The 23043-nt window shown below is 40.0% G+C and overlaps 1 protein-coding gene across 1 annotated transcript in view; it reads right to left on the bottom strand.

The window, feature by feature from the left end:
* Window positions 1–19728, bottom strand: part of ITPR1 (inositol 1,4,5-trisphosphate receptor type 1) — a 167325-nt gene extending 147597 nt beyond the window's left edge. Inside the window, exons 1-2 of the mRNA XM_019473245.1 lie at window positions 19622–19728; window positions 15787–15857 (exon numbers count right to left, since the gene is read on the bottom strand). Of these exons, the coding sequence (XP_019328790.1) occupies window positions 15787–15857; window positions 19622–19713 (163 nt within the window). The 5' untranslated portion in view covers window positions 19714–19728. The remainder of the gene's footprint in view (window positions 1–15786; window positions 15858–19621) is intronic.
* Window positions 19729–23043: the final 3315 nt, after the last annotated feature.

The following is a 23043-nucleotide window of genomic DNA, read 5'->3' as shown; positions in this document are numbered from 1 at the left end:
TAAACAAATGTTCTCCTTTCCACTTAGCAATATCAGGGTACTATGCCTTTACACTTCTTTAAAATCTAAATATTTAAAGTATGTTTAAAATTAGCATAATGCAAAAGATACTTCCAATAAAGTGTCCACCAATACAAACCATCTTTGGCAGTGGGAGAAAATCTTAGGGCTTCCAATATGAGCCACATACGAACAGATACTCAAAGTAGCTGAGTCATTGTGGTTTTCCGAAATGAGCCTTTAACCATGACTTGAAGGAAGGAACATTAAGTGACAGGCACTTCAAAATCTCTGAAGGATAAAAGTTCTTCTTTTAAAGTTACTGAGTTTTTAAGTCTAAGGCTACAACTCATTTTCCTGACACTTTTTTCCCCTTTTCTTTTCTTCCCCCCCCCCCCCCTTTTTCTTCCCCCTTTTCTTTTTTCCCCCCCCCCCCCAAGTACTTTGATGTCTAGTTCCCAACACAATGTTTAACTTTAATCCTGTATTAGCCATAATTTAAACCCTGCACGAATATCACATTGCTCTTTAGAGTAGTTAACAGTGCGGTCTGAGATCCTGAACAGTCTCAAAGGTACTTCTTTAAGTCAGGACTCTCAACACTTCCGCATGCATAGCAAGCAAAAGAGCCTGTGGCAATGGACTTGTGTGACCGATCTGAAGTTTTAGTAAAACCTCAAGGTCTTCCCCCTCCTCTCCAAACTCTACAATTAGCACCCCCTCCCCACTACTTCCAGTTGTGGTTTTACAGCTATGGTAGCAGCAGGGCCATCAAAGCAATGACCAGGCTCACAATATTTACAAAAACACAGAGCAGACAAACAAATCCAGTAGTTTCTGCACAGAAAAGGTACAATAAAAAGAACAGAAAATGTAAACACTGGGAGTACCTGAAGGGAAAGCAAGGTACAGCAAGAGGGAATTAATTTTGCGTAAGAAGCAAACAGCTCCACTCAATCCCTTCCCAGTTATCAGACAGATGCATTTTAGGCAGGAACAAACTTCAGGATCACAAAGATCCTTAATACAGCACAGACATTGCAAGCTATCAGTTATGAAAGCTTTAACACAGAAAGCTGAAAGAAATAAATTTCTGCAAACAGAAATCCCCTCCCCTCAAAAAAATGTCTGAAATTTTTCTCACAATTTTTTTTCCAAGAAGTTTTACAGTTTTCCCCGCAGTTCTGGTTTGCGTTTCTTTTTTCTTTTGAACTTCAGAAAATGAAAAACTTCAATATTTTCATATTCTTTTCAATAAAGGTTTCTTGGAGAAGTTACAAGAATAAAATATTTTATCCAGTTTTACTCTGAACGTTCAGTTATTCTCACCAATGTAAAGAATAAGAATCCCATATGAACTCCCCATCTTCCCAAAAGCCTGCAAAACGCTTTCCTCTCTCCCTTGCACTGCTCCCTCTCCCCCATCCCTCTTGCTTCCCATTTAATGAATGCTGGCTTGGGGTGCAGAGGCAGCACAAATGAGTTGTGGTACCCCTCTGGAAACGCACTGCTATGCCTGCCATCACTTCTATCTCAATTCCCCTACCCCAACTCAACACTCATCCAAAAACACTACCCTATTTTAAGGGCAGCTTCCTCATGGTCCTTGATAAATTTGACTGCCACTGGAGGCTTGGTCTGAAGTCATTCCTCAGGCCAAGTTCACACAGACTGAAATGAGTTTAGTCTCAACACAGCTGCAGGGTTTCCCTTCAGTCCGACATTTCATAGAGGCAAAGCACTAATTACTCACGTTTGTTCCCTTTATGGCTTTCTCTGCTACCCATATGCCTTCAAGGTCCTCAGAACTACTGTTTAGCATTGAGGATTGCGAAGACCAAAAAGCTATGGTGATGGCTGCTGACCTTTCAAGGTAACTTCAGCTAAATACTAAAAACAAGTAAATATGAAAACACCCTCTCAATTTTTTCATCAGATAAAAATTAGAAATTAAATGTCAAGCACAATATTAAGGTTAAAAGAAGCTGATTTGAAATATTATTGGATATTCAGCACAAAAGCTACTACATTTAAATATAAAATCCCCTATATATAGTGTACTCCCTTCTCTTGCAATTTTTCTTTTTATTTTTATGTATATACACACATACACACACAAGCCAACCTGTAAGGAGACTGTAAGACAAATAAGCTGTTAAATTCCAAAGAGTTCTCTGCAGACAAATTCTGATGCAGAATTATCATCTGTCAAGACTCCCAAGTCCCCACAAAACACAAACTTTAAGCACATGACTGAGAGCATATGAAAAAAATATATTTGAAATTAAAGCTTGTAGATCATATTTGAAGGATCTTCTCCTCATTGTCATTCTCCATGACCAAGGCCATCTGCCTGACAAGGAGTGGGAGGATACAAATTCTTAGCTTATTTTAAAACCTGTCAATGATAACCAAGAATTATCTGTAAAATCTATATTGCCTTCAGACTTTACCTTCCGATCCCTAAGACACTAGCTCGTAGGGTGCTGTCATTCCTATTTAGAGTATGTACTTTGCAGCAGGGAAAGACTGTTCTCCTATGGATTGCTCAGTACTGAGCACATGCGGGGCATGCAATCACTGTACTGTTTCCACAGCTAAATGCTCTTACAGCAACCACATAAGGTACAATTTTTGTTTCCCAGAAAAACTTGATAATTGAGTTACTCTAGTTCTTATCACCTTTCTAGTGTCACTTCATAATTAGTTGCTTTTTAATCAATACATAAAATGCACTTCTAAAGGACAGAACGAAATAAGTCAACACAACCCCCAAAAAAGTTGTATGTATGTATACGCTCCAAAAAGCGCCTTTGCTTAATGTTCATGTTCAGACATGAGCGAGAAATCAAAGGCACCTGAATGCTTCTGACAAGAACATCTAGTTAAATTAACAGAAAAATGCTGTAGCTGAGAAAGTCATCTCCGTCTGTGCTGTGCCGTTCGTGACCCAGCGACACCACAAACCCACCACCTGGTTCCTCAGCCTTTCTCTGAAGTCTTTGGTGCTGACTAATCCAAACTTCCAGGCTGGACTGGTGGAGCATTTGCCGGATCAGTGCTGAAACTTCAGCTTTTTGAAGGTTTTTTGAAAAACACTCAACTAAAAACCCAGCTCAATCCTCTCTCGCTCTGGTCACATTCAGTATCCCAACATCATCAGGCTCTAACAACTTCATTTCAGAGCTTTGAAGCGAAGGGATTAAACTTTTCCTCTTTCCACATAGGTACCGGATACATTCTAGTAATACTAAGATTTATTCTTGTTTCTTCAAAAATAAAACGTAGCTTTATGGCATAAGGAACAGTCGTGGACTGGAATCCCTAACACAAACAAGTCCTTTTGTACTGAGCCCCCACCCCAGTCCTAGAGACTGCCAGGCCACCATCAGCCTGAACCACTGGCCCGTGGGGTTGTTCCAAGTTAACTGGTGCTGGCTGGAGATCACGCACAGCTCTGAAGTGGGGGGAAGGATTTTTATAGAGATAGCTAAGATTTTTTCCTTTTCAGGATGGCTGTTCCCTCATCCAGCTCTCTCACTTCCTCATGCCTACAAGTTCTGTGTTTATTATTTCCTTGTATAATTTTTAACCTCGACAAATAAAAGGGCTGACATTCACTTAATACAAGGTCTAAGTGCTACCAGATTGCTTTTGCATAGCAAAGCTTTCTGTATCCTTAATAAAATCTGACTCGGAGATAATCTGTTCTAGTTAAAGCAGGAGAGGATCTTGTCGCAGCGTTTGCTAGCAATGTCACGGTTTCTCCGCTGTCAGTAGAGCTTGGAGGTGACTTCTTATTCTAAAAATCTGACAGAGCTACAGAAAGACTCTTCATCCAAAACACAAGGAGTTATGTTTTCATTGAACTTCTGTATATTATATAATCAAAACAGATGAAAATTGCCAACACTGAGAACTCAGTACTGTTTATTTTCACAAATTAGGTAGGAAGGAAGTATTAGTCCTAACATATAAGCAACACACTTACTTGACTGAATAATAAGTTGTTCATTAGAATAAAATTTTTGAGGAACACTGCACTTAGTGTCAGTCAATCCGTAATGGCTATTCTAGTGTTTGAAACATTCACATGAGACATGCCAACCTAAATGCTTTGACTTTCACAGCAAGGTAACAGTATTTAATAAGAGCTACCGAGCTCAGATTTCTCAGCATCTCTGCTAGGCTGCATCCAGACCAGCACAAATGGCTCTGTTACCAGTTGGCAGAAAGCCTCCACCTGAGCTTCCACAAAATTACACCAAACACCACGTGCATTTTGTCCTTTGCTATGAACACAAAGTCAGGAGTTTAAAAGGCAAGTGCAGAGCATAAGAAACAGCCTCCTACGTATGCCAACTTTTTTTTTTTTAAAGCAAATGAGAAAAATCAGCATAAATATGTTTACAAACAATACTTTTTCTAGGTGAGAAACACAAGGCTTCTTTATACCGGTTGCTTTTGTTAGGGGCCACTAAATGCTAATCCAGGATTTTTGTAACTCCCTACCTCAGCCAGTCAGTTGTCAAGCAAGGAAGCAAACTGATATTTTCCAGTTTATTCCTGAAGAATGAGTAGGTGCTTTTCAAGACTGACCTCAAAGCAGCAAATTCCTTTCTGGATCGCAAAAAATGCAACGCAGTTTTCAGAATCAAGAACCTTCACCAACAAGTCACATTTTTCCTAGCATTTGGATCACAAACTTTAAAGTTACACAGGAAAGACTGGAGATTTTTACACAGACAGGTCCCAAATCACAAGGAGCTTGACAGATTAGCACTGGCAACTTGATCTCCACCCAGCAATGTGAAGAACTCAGCTGGAGGTGCTATTAATGCATCAATAATTGAAGAGAAGAAATCACACTCAGGTGTTGACACATTAAGTACTATACTTCATCTTGAAAGATGAATCCAAATTCTGCAGTGAGAAGGACAGGGTATTCAATCTCCAGCACCAATGTGGGAACGGAGGAAGATGCAAGTGTCACAGACTGCTCAGTGAAGACGATTGGCAAGGTCTGGCTTTCATAACAGCACATTTTTATGGCTGGCTACGCTGGAAGCCTCACCATTTTTCTTCTGACTGCTCCCAAACAGAAGTACTTACAGCATTACTTCTCTGAGCTTAGAGCCGAGGAGATACCACCACTTTAGTCAGGACTCTTGCTCAGTGAAGAACAGGCTACCCAGAAATGAGAAGTGAGATTATTTAACTTACGGGTTGAGGCTGGGTTCCTCTTTCACTAATGACTTCCACGTGGCACTTGGACACAGTACCTTTAAGACCTCCTCAGTACAGGTACCTAGCATATTTAAGTTGCATATCTTGTGTTCTTAAGTAAATGACCTAAATTGAAAATATTTTTGAACTGTAAGTCCTTGCAAAATATAAAGCCTTATTTTTTCGGTAAAGTAAAATAATCTAAGCTTTTAGTATAACTTACTGCTACTACATGCAGCACGCAACTTCACTCCATCCTAAAAGCAACAGAGAAGTGAGAACCTACAGAACAGACTCTCTGAAGAGTTAAGACACACACAAGGTCCTCAGGAGTGTCACACCACACTTATCTGCTCCCGTTGAAAAATGAAACACCCCATGATCACACCAAGTCAAGGGGTAATAGGAAATCAAATTTGGTCACACAAAAATGTAAAAGGGAAAAAACTTGAGAATACCATTCATACCTCTGCCAAAGTAAAAGCTAGGTATGGTTTCCTAAAGTTTACCAGGGAAGGCAGCTGGGTTTACAGAAAAAAGCAAACCCTGAAGCACAAACATGCTAATCCGAATCTGAATTGGAAGATCCAAGAATATGGATCACACCTTCCTGTGACTGCATGCTGTATCAGGAATCATAAGCTACATGTCGCAGAAGCAAAACCAAGAGAGCCAAGAAGATCTGCTTGACAGCTCAGCCATGCAAGCGTCAGTGCATTCAAGGTGAAAAACATTTTTCTGAATAAAACTCCACTGCATTTGTCACCAAATGTTTGTGCTTCTACATATCCAGGACAGTCCAAAGCTAAGACTCAGGGAATTCACTAAGTGAATTACAGTTGCTTTTGACTATTTACAGGTACTTTTAACCTTAACTGCAAAGCACTGTCAGAAGAAGTGAGGATTCATCAGTAGCTCACTCTGGCTGACAGAAACAACAAAAGCTACTACCGAATTGCAAAGCATCATTTAGATGCTCCTTGTCTAAATCTTCTTCCCATGCATTTGGTATCTCTCAAGCATCAAGCAGTAAGGGAACACTGCTCATCACTGCACGATACAGCAGGCAAGTCGGGATGGAGAGCTGGATGACAAAGGCTCTCGTCTCGGTACTGCCAGCAAAGCTGTGTTTCACTAGCATGATCCTGTACATCAGATTTGCAGAGAAGGCAGTTCAGTTTCCTTAGCTGCAAGCTACCATTCAAGACCTACAGTGAGAAAAATTCAGCATGTTGGTGACTCCAGAAAGCTATGTGGGCAATACGGTTCAGCCAGGCAGAAACACTGAGCGGGCTGAATGAGAACTTAAATTTCAAACAGAAGTGAATAACAGATAGCTCACCTAGCCGCCCCCCCCCCAGTTTGCATAGTACATATCTTTCTTATTTTAATACCCGAATAACCAACTTGCACATAAGAAAACCTGATAATTCATCACAGTTCCCATACTGCCAAGAAACAATCTTTCACTCTAGGTTACCAGTTTGATAAAATCTCACCGTAGGCTAGGTCAGGGAGCCTCAGGCGTAATAAATGCACTCTCAAGTCAGGTGTTCTGGGCTGACGGCAATATTTTACACGCCAGACTTTACCAGCCAGCCCCTCTCCAAATCTCTCCCTTCAGTTTCTCAACACTTCAGACAACGATTGAAAAGCTGAAGATGTCAGTACCTAATACCTGGGAGACTGCTTCCCTCACACGGTTTTTTTCCACAGCTTCATGACTTTATCCATCTGCTTCAGTATTTGCATCCTTCTATATGAGTAAGACTCCTTCATCTGCAAAGCATTCAGGCTGTACTAACAAAAAGCACAACACTAGCTCTGAAGTTTATTTGAAGGTCCTCTGGAAGTGCTTAGTATTGATGAGACTCATCAGCATCTCAGTCTTCCCAGCTTACAGAACAGACTCTGAGAGCTTTTAAAAGGAACAGAGCAAAGTAGATTGAGTGCACAGAAGAACACAACAGTTGAGCTACCCTAAATATTAAGCAAGCCACAAATTTTAATAACTTTGCTATATTAAAAGATATGCACCAATGTCACCCCACCCCCACAATTCATCAAGGCATTGCACTCCCCTGGGCTCTTGTGTCTAAGTATAATATTTCATTAAATATCCTGTTCATACTGGCTTATGTACTAGGGGACACACTAATTTTAGAAAACTGATTAGCTAGTTCTTTCTAACCGAATGTTATTGTAGCTAAGGTCAGATTTTGCACTGAAACTATGGCAACAAAGCCACAGTATTCTTTTGTCTACAAGGTTGGGGCTAGGTTTATTAACAGTACTGTTCTACTTAATAGCTAAGCACTGCTTTTTGGCAATCCCTCCCTTGATCCTACCTGAAACACCCTGAACTTTCCACAGGGGAAAAAGCTCAGACCTGTGAGAGCTGTTGAGAAAGAATGAACATTCAAACCAGCACTTTGCATATTTCTTCATTTTCAGGACATGGTCACTACACCAGCACATTTCCCCTGTTGTCCTGTACAGTATGTCTCATCAGTACAGAATTACTACCCACATTTTTCAGATGGGCAAACGAAGCACACAGATCATAAAACTTCATACTAGGAGTTCAACTAAGTCCCCCCTCATTCTTTTGCAGGACCTTAACCAACAGATTGCATTTTTCATACAGCATTCCAGTTACGCATATTAATGGCCACTTTCTATTTCAAAGGGGCTTTGCTCTGCCTTCATCTAGGTGCAAAACATCCAAGATGAAAGCACTTTAAAACCAGAAGTTGGCAGATAGCTGTTTGACCACAGTACTCTCAGCACAGACCAGCATGCAAACGCAGCCTAGCCAATCTTCACAGCCTGTGCCTTGTATCCCAAACAGACCTGTCTCCTCCTCTTGTTCAGTATCGACAACATTTTAACACCAAGTTAAACAGTCAGTCTTGTAATCTGTGCCATACAGGCCTTTCCCATTCTGGTCTTGGTACCCCATCAACTAGGACACAGTAAAACCACGCTAAACCATCTCAATTAAACCAATAATTATTTAGCCAATCATTTATCCACTGTTTCAGCAAAGCACATCGGCATCATGGAGTTGGGATGTTTTTAGGATGTCCTGGTGCTTCAGCACACATAGCTACCAACTGGACTACAAACTTGTCTTGCTTAATAGGCCAATAAAGGAACCACACTGCAATAGACGCAGCAAATTAAATAAAACCAGCTTTCCAATTCACTCTCCATGACAATACTTACCTTCCTGTGTGGGGGAAAAAAAAAGCTTCCCTTTAGTTCCTGCATCCAATTACTATTGGATTTCAAAGCCACGCAAGCTAATTTTTCACATTTAAATAACTTACAGGACACAGCAGCTACGCAAGTTAGAGTATAACACCTATTCTCCAGCTGTGCTCATAACAGGAAAGCTCCAATTCCTCCTCTACTTGCCAATATAGCAAGCCATGTAAGCAGTCATTGATGAGCCTAGCACTACCACAAAACCTGTAGTTAAAAGCGTTTGGAGATGAGGTGTTCATGAAGTCACCAAGGGCCAGCAGAGAAGGCAGTGTACACTGTCTACCATCTCACCTGCAGAGAGGAAGGAGGCTTGGGTGTCCTCACATAAGTGGTGTACCAACTCTTGATTAGGACTCTCTCTCACAGGGTTTTCCAAGCTTTAGCAGATATAAAGCACATTTGTCTGTATGATAATGCAACACTTCTGACTTTCCAGTTTTTTGAAATACCTAAATGCCACGGTGACAATTGTCTATAACATCTGCTTGTACGTAGGATGCAGTGGGCTGAAGATTCACATTTTAGAGACAGCGCTCAGGATTTCTTCATCATATAAAGGGCATCAAATTCAAATGCGTACTAGCAGTTGGCAGTTTTCTAGTACAGTTCTATAAATACTGAGAATCATACTAAAGAATTCCTCATCAAGGCAGTGAAAGCGTATTTTAGATATTTTAACTAAATCCTAATTCAGCAAGATCAAAAGATTTTTCCTACTCAAAATGACCAATGCTTCAATTTTAAATAAAAAAAATGATAGGCACAACATTCGATTGTATTTTTATCATTCTTCTCTTCCATCACACCAACCCAAAAGCTGCTTTTGATTTTACACTAAATCATGATATTAGTACTCTTTTTGAAAAGGGGCTAAGAAGCATAATTTCTTCTTTTTATGGTGTTTGGCCATAAACCCGATAAGATAGTTAAGTAGCTATTTACTATTGTTGCCCCACTTCCTACTTTTGGTATTCAGCGTGTGCATTTTAATCTGTCTTGGACATCTCAAAACCGAAAAGGAGTCACTTTTCTATCACAAGTGACGTACTTCTCTACAAGACCACCATGCTAAGCTTTGAACTTAACACGCAAGCTCTCTCAAAAATTCTGCCTCCTGCATGAAAAAGGAATCCACTATTTTATCTGCTAATGCATGGTTATCAGAGTGAAAACGGCCATATTTAGACATTTGTTTAAACAGTCCTTAAAGGAGTCTGGGTACCTTAATAATTAATATACCCAAACATTTCACCAGCATTAGAAACACCATGTTCAAAGAGAAAAAGGAGCCTAAACTTGGCCATGCAGCCCAGGTCTATCACCCCTCCTCTTCTCACCATCATTCCAGGAATATGCCCTCAAACCTCTGCAAAACACCCACTCGAACTCATCTAACGTATGCAGAAAGTCATACAAGTCAGACTATTTCACATCAAAGTTTAAGAAGCAATCTGAGCTGATATAATTGCTTTCACCAGAGTAGATCTGGGAAAGTATGCATGGAGAGCATATGGAGAGCAATAGGATTTGAGGCTACACACTTATCTGAAGCTGAACACGATACCTAATGGCTTATACCGCAAAAAATTCTTCTCCATGAGTACAGGGGATGGTACTGAACTACCTTACCACCTAGAAAGGGCACTTCTATATGCTGCTAATATTTTTCCAAAACTAACAGGCAGAGGGATCTGGGTATTTGTTTTAGTTTGTTTTTTAATATTCTGAAGTGTTTGGGAAAACTATGTATGTGACCCTTCAACTGAAAATTCCCTTAATCTCAGTTCTAATGCCAAACTATAAACAAGCTTGCACTGGCTAAATAAGGCTAAATAATCCTGTATGTATGCAACATAACTCCATAGCCTCTATCAGTGCTGCATAAATTATATGGTTTCCTTCATATTAAACAAAGCAGTAGTGTACGGGCTTCACATCGCTGATGGCAAAGCTATGAAGAACAAAACAAAATACTTCTGTTATGGAGAAGCATATTGACTTTCGTCAAAGCTGAGCACAGTGCGAATTTAAGAGAAATCCATCAACAGAATTGGGGTGTGCAGATACTTTTTTTTTTTAATACATATATATTTATACATTAAAGCTTTTGTAGTGCCGTATGCAACATAACTCCATAGCCTCTATCAGTGCTGCATAAATTATATGGTTTCCTTCATATTAAACAAAGCAGTAGTGTACGGGCTTCACATCGCTGATGGCAAAGCTATGAAGAACAAAACAAAATACTTCTGTTATGGAGAAGCATATTGACTTTCGTCAAAGCTGAGCACAGTGCGAATTTAAGAGAAATCCATCAACAGAATTGGGGTGTGCAGATACTTTTTTTTTTTAATACATATATATTTATACATTAAAGCTTCTTTGTAGTGCCCCGGTCATGTCTTCTACTGAAGATGAACTTGTAGTTCAAAGGCTGAGACCCTCAGTGCTAGCCCCTAACACCACCAGACAAGCCTAGCCGAAGGCTTCGGGAAGGCAATATTCAGAAAGAGCATACCGTATGGATTAGGATCAAAAGAACAAACAGAATTTGAACTACTCATCTTCTGCTTCACCATGAGGGTATTTTAAGTCTAAGATATGGGTTCATTCCTTGAACATCTTGCCAAAAAAAGAGTGTTGCCCAGCAACTACTAAAACAATGTTCTGGAATGAGGTAGTTGCTGGACAAATTAACCCAGTAAGTGCCCTTTTTCCCTGCGTTTCACGCAGCTATTGCGAAGCCTCTGGATCCCTGGCAGACAGATCTGCCTCCCAAATAAAGAGCTGTAAGGAATTTCCTGAGAAGGCTGTCAGACAGACTGTTTTGGTGTAGTAGCAGTGTCTTGCATTAAGCAAACACGTTTGGCTTTGCTCAGTGCTATGTTCCAATACCAAACGAACACAAATAAAACCTCTGCAAAAGCACACACAAGCTAACTAATAGAGCACAGAACCAGCAGCTAGAGCTCAAAATTATCAGCCCTGGGCTCTGCTTCAGCTTCGCCACTATTGCTAGGTCTGACTTTAATTTGCAAAATAGCTGTCCGTCTCTGTGCATTTAAGTACGAATGATTTCTAATGAAACACTGGTGCTTTTAGCCTAGCTAGAGGGTCAGCTGTAGTTCATACTTTCCACATAAACCCATGCAAATTAAAAGGATGTTCATTTATAGTCACTATTCAGATGCACAGTCATACTCAAAGACGGCAATTAGAGCAGCGATTCCAGCTTTATAAAATACGTAAAATCTCTCTTTTTGTTCAAAGCAGTGCAGATAACCAAGGAACTGTCACTCTTTCTTTTTTCAGAGACTTGTACAGCTAGGATTTTTTCCAGGAATCTCATCTGTACACAGTATATTCAGACCAGTTAAGTAAAATACTCTTTCGCAAGAATTTTCATATTAACATTTTAAAAAAGAAACACCCTAATGAATGTACTCTTAAAGTCTTAACGTTTTGCAAGGCAGTTTTAGAGGACTTATGAATTAGTTGGAGCTGAAAACATGAAGGGCCAGAGAAACACCATACTTTAAAAAAAAACCCAAACCACCATATTTAAAGTGGATTCAGAAAGCCAGAATAAAAAAAAAATTCACTGAAATCCTACAGACCATAATTACCATCCAACCTCAAACCACTAACTTCAGGTACTATCTACTTCTGATCAGGATGGGAAAAAGGAAGAAAAAAAAAAATCAGTCTTCACACCTTCGAATGATCAAACTAATATTTTAAGGACCTAGAGGCACAACAGCATTTAATATGTGAACTAACTACTGGTAAACACTCATAGTAACTTGAGGCTGCTGGACTAATACCTTTCTTTAGAGTTCTTCCCAACTCTGGCACTTCAGTTTTTTCCATCTAATACACCCTCTGAATTTTATTTTTTTTAATGTCTCATTTATACTTTTACACCACACTCCAAATCTTACCTGAACTCTATCCCATCTTACTCAGCCTCCTCTTGCATTTCACCCCTTTCAGGGCTCCACCACCACCAGATTAATCTGTCAGCCTACTTTTTCCACAACTTTTGTCAACAAAGCAAGCCCTCGTGTCCTCAGGATACCTCTGTACGTTTTCCTCCAAGCTGACTGAAAGACTCTAACGCTCCCATCTCCGACTCCAGTCGTGCCGCTGCAAATCGTTCTGTTCAACCCAGTTCATCCAAACACACATCAAGCTTCCCTCACTGAATTTTCCTTAGGACAACTTGAAGCCAACATTTTTAAAAGGAGCAACTCACTAGCACACAAAACCCACCTCTGTTTCAGCTACGAAGTGCTTGCTTTTAGAAACGCATTCCTCAGGCAGGGACTATTTTCACACCCCAAGCAGGTTATCAGTGTTTAGTGACAGCATATACTCACGGCTAAGTATTACTGTCAACTGCCTTTCGTATGAGAGGGGCTCTCTCCAGGAAGAAGGATGGTGCATACACACCACCACTTTGTGCACAGCAGCTCTGCTGTATTTCAAGGGTCTAAAGTAGAGAAGAAAGAAAAAACCACCACCCTCTAGACCAGGGCCTTGCTGCTGCCACAAGATGCAACTGATTAAGTGTAGCCTAGGCAACAAGACTTTTTAAAACCTGAAACACCCATGGCTAAGAAAAAATCAGGACGGATTAATTCTGCTACTGGATATATATGCTTTAGTTTCACACTGCATTTTCTTAGAGTCATGTATGCATATCTAAGTAGTGAATCTTGCTTCTAGATATCTCTCACCACTTTGATTAAGCATGAAAATTTTATTTACAACTGTTTTACATCTGCCCACAGAACACAAATCTGCTCAGAGAAGCTTAGAAATACATTTCTTAAAAATACTACCCAAAGCGACATCCTCGAGACTGGCCACACGTTCAGTGTTCCTCCCAGAAGGTGACTTCAGCTTCGACTGACCTGCATCTGGACACCTTAAAGCACAGTTCGTTTGAAAGAGGATTCGCACATAGATATAGAACAGGTTATAGCATAGAGGCGTTTTTCCACTACTGTGTAAAGCTATAATGTAAGTCACTTACATTTGATTAATTTTGGTCCTGTTCTAATGGTATTTTCAAAAGTTACTTCTCAGTTACCAGTCCTAGTGTTTTGCACCTATGTGAATTCAAACCAAGATCACGCTTCTTCTCAGGCCTCAAACTGCGGTGATCCTATCGGCTGTGATGACTAGTATGGATTATATGAAATCACTGAACAAACATGGGCACCACGTACAAAGTTTACTGGATACTAGAACATTTCCACATCAGTTCTCACCTCGCACTGCTACTGTACAAAAGGTATCTTGTGCTACGGATCTGCTGTACCTGTGACACTGCCCAAGGCAATGAAGACTAAATCTCAAGTACGACAAAACTAAATATTGGGACTGCTGAATTCACCAGATGCCCACAGTTGCTTTATATCCCAGATGTAAATGTTATCGTTTGGATAAATGCACCTTAGGGAAGACCTTGTGTTCCATTTGCAAGGGAGGTATTTTTGCGAGGTGTCATAAAAACACCAAGTAAGATTGCAGAAACATGGCTGCGGTTCCTGACTTTGCCAGAGACTCCCCATGCAACACGCCAGACAAGCCTCTGGGTGCCTTTGCTTCATAATAAAAAGAGGGGTATTTTCCATTTGTGTTGAAGATGGTGCGATAAACTTCATTGTTACTTCTTCTGAACATATTTATCATGGAAAGCATTTGATCTTAGACTGCACTTATAAAGCATGTGTATAAGTAACAGAAACGCCTGCTAAAATTTTATGACTTTTGTTGCCATTTACCATTAAGCATAAACTTCCCCATGAAAGCTTTAGTGAAGTAACTACAAAGGTTGGAAAAGGTTCACACCATTCTTTCTCCATGTATAAATTATAAGTAATATGAGAACATTTACAATGTCTAACCACAATGTTTTATATCAGACAAATGTCTCTCTGTACTTGCAGTTCCTAAACTGTGCTAGCAAGAATTGCCTTTTTCTCATTCTTTTCTCTTTCTCTCCCTTTCCCTCCCTTCTACACCCAGCAGTCTCAGTCAAATCTGGCTTATTCCTTCTCTCTCTGTACTTGCAGTTCCTAAACTGTGCTAGCAAGAATTGCCTTTTTCTCATTCTTTTCTCTTTCTCTCCCTTTCCCTCCCTTCTACACCCAGCAGTCTCAGTCAAATCTGGCTTTATTCCTTCATATGATTTTAACGTCAAGAAATGCCTAGAGTCAGGGCTCTAGTTCACGTAACACCATTGTTCTTTTTCTGGAGAGCTTAACATTGAATGCTAAAACTTCTCCAGGTTGCCGCTTCAAGTATTTGAATCATCAGCTATTTAGTTTTCCAGCAAAAAGGGAGAAAAACCAACAAGAGCTCAGACTTCAGCAATATTCTAAAAAAAGAGTTTCATTATATGAGACATCTTCATGTCATGGCAAAAAACCCAAAAAACCAAACAGCAGCAAACAAAGCCAGCAGTACAGAAGGTATACAATTTTCAAGGGCAATCACCTGCAGTTCTGGCCAAACCTGAAAAGAATTATGGTAATTCTGAGCCCCCAATAAAGGCAAAGTATAACCAAGGAAACAAGATTTATCCAACAAAAACAAGACAAACAGTTGCTGCTACATTTGAAAACAGCAATAAAAGGTACATCAAATTTTTAGAGCATTTGGCTGAGCTATCTTTTGGGTAAAAGATGCAACCAAGGAGTGAAAAAAGAAATCAAGAAGGTTTTTTGAAACAAAATCCCAGTTAGTGCTTCTCTTCCTGTTCGAGATTTTCCTTAAACAAATCAGCCCTAGCTAAACTGTGCAAAGGCATTAATTTCTTATCACAAAGCATAAGTTTCCTGGCAGAATGAAAGCAAAGTCAAATGTAGTTAATATCAAATGAGGTCAAACAACAATAGTTGTTACAAACATTTGCTCCTTTTCGTTTTCCTCTTCTCTGAGATAGGTTTGGTACTAAATGGCATGTATGATAGTATGGAGAAAAAGAAATTAAACTTAGAGAGACCCTGTAAGTTTGGACAGATCTGAAAGCCAACCTCAATTGGCAACCCCATCTCCACCCCCTCACAAAGCATTCTTTTTAAGTCCCACAACTCACTTCACAAGACATTCACACTTACATACTTCTTTTTTTTCCTCATGTGTTGCCACCCTTCGTGGAAGAAGATGACACTAAAATATTCTATAGAAAGCGTGGAGGTCAAAAATAGTTACATGCGATTGCACAAAATGAAGGACTTCTTCCAACCAGAAGGGTAACAAGCTGTCTAATAAACTTACCTCTGAATTTTTTGGGTGGGTTGTTAAGATCACCTGCTTCTGGCTGTACAACACACCGATCATCCACAAGGCTGCAAAGAAATGAGAAGTAAAGTGAGATTCTGTTCCCTTGCAATTGCTTACATCCTTGTTAGCAAAAACAAAGTCGTTTATTTGCAATATTTTATCCAAGTGGCCACTTCAGCAGAAGACATTCCCCAAATGCCAACTTATGCCAAATCTTTCTAAGCATGCAGCTAATTTTTACTGTTGCCCAGAGCTATGCTCCTGGATAGCTGGGACAATAAATAAGTCATTGCTCCTGTATACTGCATCATCTTTATGTCCCCTCCTTGAGGTGCAGACAGAACAGCCCATATTCTAGTTAGGTGAGAGACAGCCTTAGAACAATTATTGCCTCTTGGACAGATTTGAATAATGTTGCAAATGTGTTTATATGAAGGGTAGAGAACAGGAAAATATGATAACTATGCAAATTGGACACTGCCCCTATGACCCCTCAAGTATTAAGAAAAGGCAGAAACAATAACTGCCACAACAAAAATTGACTCCCAAGAGAAAGGAAGGCATAAATACACCCTCCTGCTCACCAGTCAAACACACGGTAAGTCATGGGATCGAACTAACCTCCTCCTGTTCTACCCAGGAAGGAGGTGAATTGGACAAGCGAACCCCAGAGATTCCAATAGGGAACACCAGGACAGAGCTTCTCCTGTGAATACACATCGGCAAAAAGCCCACAGGGTCAATTCAAATCCCACAGAATAAATAAAATCGTTAGGACACATCTGTCACCAGTGCTCTGCCCTTAGCCTGCTTTGGATCAACATGGAATTGCACTTTTACCAAACACTATTTCCAAATCGTGAAAAAGCAACTGTAACCAAATATTTTGTAGTTTCTGATTTGATCCTAAATGACTCAATTTGGCCCCTTAAAACCAATCTGTCAAAGAGGCTTTCTACACAAAAGCAGAAAGTAAAACTCCAAGGTCTTAAAGGTTTGAGAGGTCCATTCTCATGCAGAATCAACTTGAGAAAGATTGAGACCTAGAATATGAGAGTTGTTCCTTGCAGAGGCTGGTTACATGCAGGGAGCATCTTGAGACAACAATTATGGAAAATAATGAAGTGCATAAAAATTAAGATATCAGAGAGATTAAGTGGACTCGACAGTTCTATGCATCTAAAATTTGCATATGCAAACATTCAGAGTAAATTGCTTTTTCCCCATGGATTTTCTCCCTATTCAGTATTATATATCCATATATGTGCTCCAACAAGAATGGTAGTATTAATATTTGAGCTGACTGAAACACCTGCTTCTGGTGAACAAAGGGCCAAAAAAATATCAAGTCAAATGGGTTACTCTGATCATCCCACACAGAGATAATCTCAGTGCAATATATCCCTCTCATCCTGAGATTAAATTGAAAGTAAAGAGGAACTTCCCAAACTACTAAGAAAAAAATTTTACAGGGTGAAAAACACAAAAGAGGATATATTGTACACCGGTAATCATAATGATGACAGCACTGAGTTTGGGAAACAGCAAGAGTAAAGTCCTGATTAAGCAACAGTCATGTCATAGGAATCTAAAGATTTAGAACGACATTAGAATGTATAGTGGTATCTGTTTCTCAACCTTCATTAACCACATGAACAAGTCATTACACATTGTTATGACATAAGACTGTCAAAACTCCACATGGTATAGAGTACAATTACACTGAATCTTTCCTTTGCTTCTTTAATTTTCTCCAGGACAAAGACTAAATTAAATATGGGACAAAACTAATTTGATTATGAAGGCTTATTAAGATGATAATGCATTTCATGTTTCACATATCAATTGGGATTTCTGGCTTAAATTAGGCTCAGAAGATGTGTGGCCATTATATAATGCAGTTACCTTAAAAACAGTACTAATCAAATCAAAGAGGATGCTTGTAACACTAAGGGATCTTTAGACCTGCCATGAGAACATCTCATCAAACCTAGAAAATACATGTGCTTAGAGTCTGTAATGTCTAAAAGGACTACCCATGGTGAAAAATCTCTGCTCAGCAATGCCATCAAAAGCCACAGCCACTGCATAATGTTCATCATGCACTGTATGGGATTAAACATAACATAACAACTTTCTACTTGTTCTGGAATTATTTACTGCCAAACTTGCTTCAATACTAGGAAGAAAAAAAATAGCCAAATGTATAGTATCGCTCAGTTCGTTTTGCCAGTTTTCAGCAGATAGTATTTGGCCAGTTACACAGCTGATCGAATACTGCAGAGTGTACATGTCATATTTGACGAGTACCTGGGAAATTTGTCAAATACATTCGCCAAATACTATTCAACCAACCCTACTTACTACATCCCTTGCTTTTATCATACCTTCTTTCCCTTCTGGCAGCATCCCATATTTTCTTCTCTTTCCTATAATAGATCATGGTGCATCTTCAGTGTCTGCTTCCTTCTCTGCCCCCTTATTTTCCAGAATCCTAATAGCTAGAGGACTAAACCTACAAGTTAGTTTGGAGTCACTCAGATGAGATTCCAGCCCATCATTTCCTGCCGAGAGACTTACCAGGATGCTGTCTTTGTACCCTGCTTGGGAGCTCCATTTATCAGATGCATCTGGACAGTAGGCATCAAAAAATTTGCTGTCACTGTACCCACCCTGAGGCCCTTACGGCTACTGGAAATGAGAAAGAGCATGTTGTGTGCGTGCCCACTCACGATATCATCAAGCTTCCTGGTTGCTTCTTTGCTACTCATTCAGTATTGAAGTACCACAGCAATGTGTCATGCATGCTATTTCCCTCCCTCTAATTTCTCACTACTTTGAAACAAGGTGGCAGATGTGCTCTTTGAGCTTCTCATCCAGCCCCCTGCAAGGTCTTCCAAATCAGTACACAGCTCCACTGCCAGCTTCTCATGGTTGGAGAGATTTCTCCTCAGCAGCAGTTGAGCAGAATAAAACATACCCTGTCAGTTATCAGAGCTGTATTTCAATTCTACAGCTTTTTTCTGCAAACTCTTCCTTTTCCTATGTGAGTGGCTACTTTTTGTTTAGTGAAGTGGCATACACTTCCTATTGCTTAAAAGGCACTCTCCTACAGAGCACCTACTCTGACGTCTTTGCAGAAGAAAGCACAAAGGAGCTCTGTGGGGAATCACGCCAGGGGCAGGAGCCAGCAAGGCACGGCTCCCACCGCAGCTCCGGGGTGCTGGCCATTGGCAAAGCTGGAGATTCAAAACATGCTCTCCTTTGACTGGAGAAGTACAATTTTGTTTGTACGAGAAACCTCAAATACTGTAAGAAAAGACAAAACTAGTCATAGTGGTAAGTTAGTGGTATACAAACGGTTTGGCTCAGGGCTTCTTTTTTAATTATTTTTTTTTTAAACGACTTACATTGCCTATGCTACATCCTTTTTTCCAATCAGCAGATTGGACTGGGGCCTATATTCATTCTTGACTTGGGGGGGGGCAGGGAGGGACAGGACGGGACACACGGATGGACACGGGACAGACAACAACATGAAAGTCATTTGCTTGCATTCATTCCCTCTACCCACACCTTAACTTGACAGGCTTCTTCCTCCCCACCAAGTACATGAAAACCACACCATAGCCATCGATACACTCTCCATCCTCCCGACATCTAGCTTGCCATATTAGCTTCAGGCCATTTTTATGTTTAGGGCCAAATCTGTACATAAAGCTACCTTGCTTTAGCCAGTATTTCCTGGGACTCAGGCTCAGGATAGCTAATTGAGCTCTGCTAGTCCTTCTTACAGATGTTTTTAGTATAAGAGAACAGCTGTTCTTACCCCAAAGTGCTAATAAATCCATTTGTTGAGCCCTCTGCATAGAGAGAACAGATATCTCCAATATGAAGGAAGCTCGACATCTTGTCAGTCATCTCTGGCTTACTGCCCCTAGAAGAATAAAGCACAACGTTACTATTTGTCAGGCAGAATTTCTCAGTATACGCTACTGGAGGTTACAACAATAGAACCCTTCGCTTCTGTTGTTCATTTGTTTGAAAAAATGAACAAGTTCTTGCAGTGGAATTTCAGGTATCAAAGAAAACACAGCATGTCAAAATGCTGGCTTAGAAAAATAAACTAGGGAAAAACAAGAAGCTATTGGCATCCCATTCGTGTGGGACTGGTTTACAGGTAGCTGTATTTGTCCCAACAGATGCTCACAGCCATTTCAGTCCAGGCGTACCGACCCATTTCGTCCCACCGGTGAGAGGGAAAGGGGGAAGAAGAGCGGGCTGCCTCCATTTAAGACACATTATTTGTACCATCTAAATCACAACACATTTCTTTGCCAGATTCTTTGTCAGAATCAAAGGTAGGTTTGAGCATCTTTTAAAGGTTCTCTGGTGTGCTGGGGTGGTGCTAGTGGGAATTGTAATGTAAAATATTGACATGATTCATGTCAGTATTTTTTGGTCATGTTAAAATATTGACATGACCAACACTGAGGTAGCCGCCTGCTTACAGCCGTGGTCCCGAAGACAGCATTAGGTGAAGACCCACTGAATATGCCTGACAACAGATTTTGCATGTAAAAACATAAAGATTAAGATTTTTCAGAGTCAAATACTTTAAACTATGTATGTTTCAGGAAGCCAAATCCCTGTGAAATCAGGAATACTTCAATCCTGTTTTTAAAATAGATTGCCTAAATGTAACACCGAGGAGACAGCCACTTAGTGTTGTCAACTTCCACAGTATTAAGAACTATCCTCATTCTCTTTAAAGCCCCAAATCCTGGACCGAATGATACAGGACCTACTTGTCATTTAAATAAATATAGAAAAGCAAGTTTCTATCTGTTACGGCAACAAAGAAAGAGACACAACATGAGCCCAGATAAAAAGCAGCCCAACTGAATAGATTTTCAAAGATGCCTTTTCCAAGACCATTTACTGGTTTCTTGGAGATCCTCCTAAGCCATGCTTTTTGATCACCGAGTTCAAAACACTGAAATAGCTTTCTGTGCTTGAGGCTTCAAACAGCAGGCAGCAATGTAGCTCTTCCAAGCTGCTCCTTCTCGCAGGCTGGTGACTTGCCCTGCAAGGCAGCCCTGCCAGTGAACACTGCCCAGGACCAGACTCCCAGATTTCAGGGAAGATAATTGAAAACACTTTCACCCTTTCCGACATGACACCCAAATCAGTTTTAAATGGTCTACCACCAGGAGAACTAAGCAGCAGGAAATTACGCTTATTATGGAGCAGAGCCCTGACATTGTACAGGGGATAAAGATTCCCTTTCACTGAACATTATCTTGTTTACCAAAAGTGTAAGGATCAAGTTGATTAAGCAAGGCTGGAGCTCAACAAGGACAGATTCATGGAGATTTAAAAGTTGATGTTGATAATGCACTGCAGATATGAAAGTGCAAGCAAAAACCTGAAGCTACGCTTTTCTTCTAAAAAGCTGCAAACAGCTATCCCTCCTCACTGCCTCACCCCCAAAGTACTGGTGGTGGTGGTAATAACAACAAAAACAACTTTCATTATTATTAAGTCAAAGCACATTATAGACATTCTCATGCCTGTAAATCCCTGTGTCATCTGTACAATTAAAAACAAATTCAGGAAAAACAAAAGATAACAAGCCAAGTTCATATGCTCCTCTGAAATCAAATCTGTGTGCATACAGAAGTAAACCGTTTGGCTTCAGGTTGCTTGTTTAATGCCAAGCCCTTCAGCCACTGCGTATGTTACACAGTCCGTTCCCATTCTCTCTTGATAAGTGGACAGAAAAACATCACTACCTATTTTAAGATATATGCCACAAAACATACAGAAATATGCTGAGTGACTGAATTAGCATCACTAGAAATTCAGCTTTCCTCATTTCCTGACTTGGATGTTAACTACGAACATCATATTAAAAGCTTTTAAGCCCTCAAAATTAATCTCAGCCCTAAATTAACATAGCCCAAAGCAAAAGGTATCTAAGTCAACAAGAAATGTAGATACTTCCAAACGACCTCTTTTTACAATGGCATTTAAGGTATCCCAATTGGGGTGTGAGGGAGATTACTTTACTGGACTACGTAATTTTTCCTTTAGAAGAGGCAGATGTTCACCACAGCTGTTCCCAAGAGAATGTGAAGGTCAAAATTATTGACTTCCATTAGAGAAGAGAAGAATTTTTCTTGGCAAAAAAAATTATCTCAGACCATTGACCAAAACCAGGCCTAAGGATGGACAATCAAATTTCTGCATTACTTTCCAGAATATAGCCTCAATTTTCTTGTCTTTTCTTCACTGAGGAAGATCCCAACATACCATGACGTATACCATGATACTGTAACCCTAACATACCATGTTGTGTACCGTGATAGTATAACCCCTAAAATAGGCCCTTCTGCAATTTATTGACATTTCCATTAATAAAAACAATGTTACCTATAACCAGTACATGGTTATGGATAACAGAAAGGTAGTTTTAAGTCTGGAAGTAGTTCAGATACATGGTATGATCAAATGTCATTGCCAGTCTGTTCACCAGATCCTTTTAAATTTTTCTAAAAAATTATCTCAGACCATTGACCAAAACCAGGCCTAAGGATGGACAATCAAATTTCTGCATTACTTTCCAGAATATAGCCTCAATTTTCTTGTCTTTTCTTCACTGAGGAAGATCCCAACATACCATGACGTACACCATGATACTGTAACCCTAACATACCATGTTGTGTACCGTGATAGTATAACCCCTAAAATAGGCCCTTCTGCAATTTATTGACATTTCCATTAATAAAAACAATGTTACCTATAACCAGTACATGGTTATGGATAACAGAAAGGTAGTTTTAAGTCTGGAAGTAGTTCAGATACATGGTATGATCAAATGTCATTGCCAGTCTGTTCACCAGATCCTTTTTAAATTTTTCTGGGTGAGCTTGCAAAGCCATCACTAGAGAGTCAGGTTCTGCTTCTGTGCACCTCAGGGTGCAAGCTGCCTGCGGCACCGCTGAACCCCAGCCTCTCCTATTCCCAAACAGGAGAGCCATGCTCCTCATGCTTCCTGCTCGTCATCAGCTTTGCTGGAGTTAAGACTTACAAAGGTTGATCTGGCTACAATAACCTTATTTTTTAAGGCTTTTCTCGGGGATACAGTATTTAGCACTTAAGTCCTCACTCATCCCTTCCTTGTATTCTTTTTTGAATACTGTTTTAATGCCAATCATAGCATGATGTTATCTCCAATGCAACAGGAGA

Source organism: Aptenodytes forsteri, unplaced genomic scaffold, assembly GCF_000699145.1.
Source record: "Aptenodytes forsteri isolate BGI_AS27 unplaced genomic scaffold, ASM69914v1 Scaffold267, whole genome shotgun sequence".
In the NCBI taxonomy this organism is placed as follows: Eukaryota; Metazoa; Chordata; class Aves; order Sphenisciformes; family Spheniscidae; genus Aptenodytes; species Aptenodytes forsteri.
The sequence above is the reverse complement of the archived record's forward strand: the minus strand, read 5'-3'. Positions and strand labels throughout refer to the sequence as shown.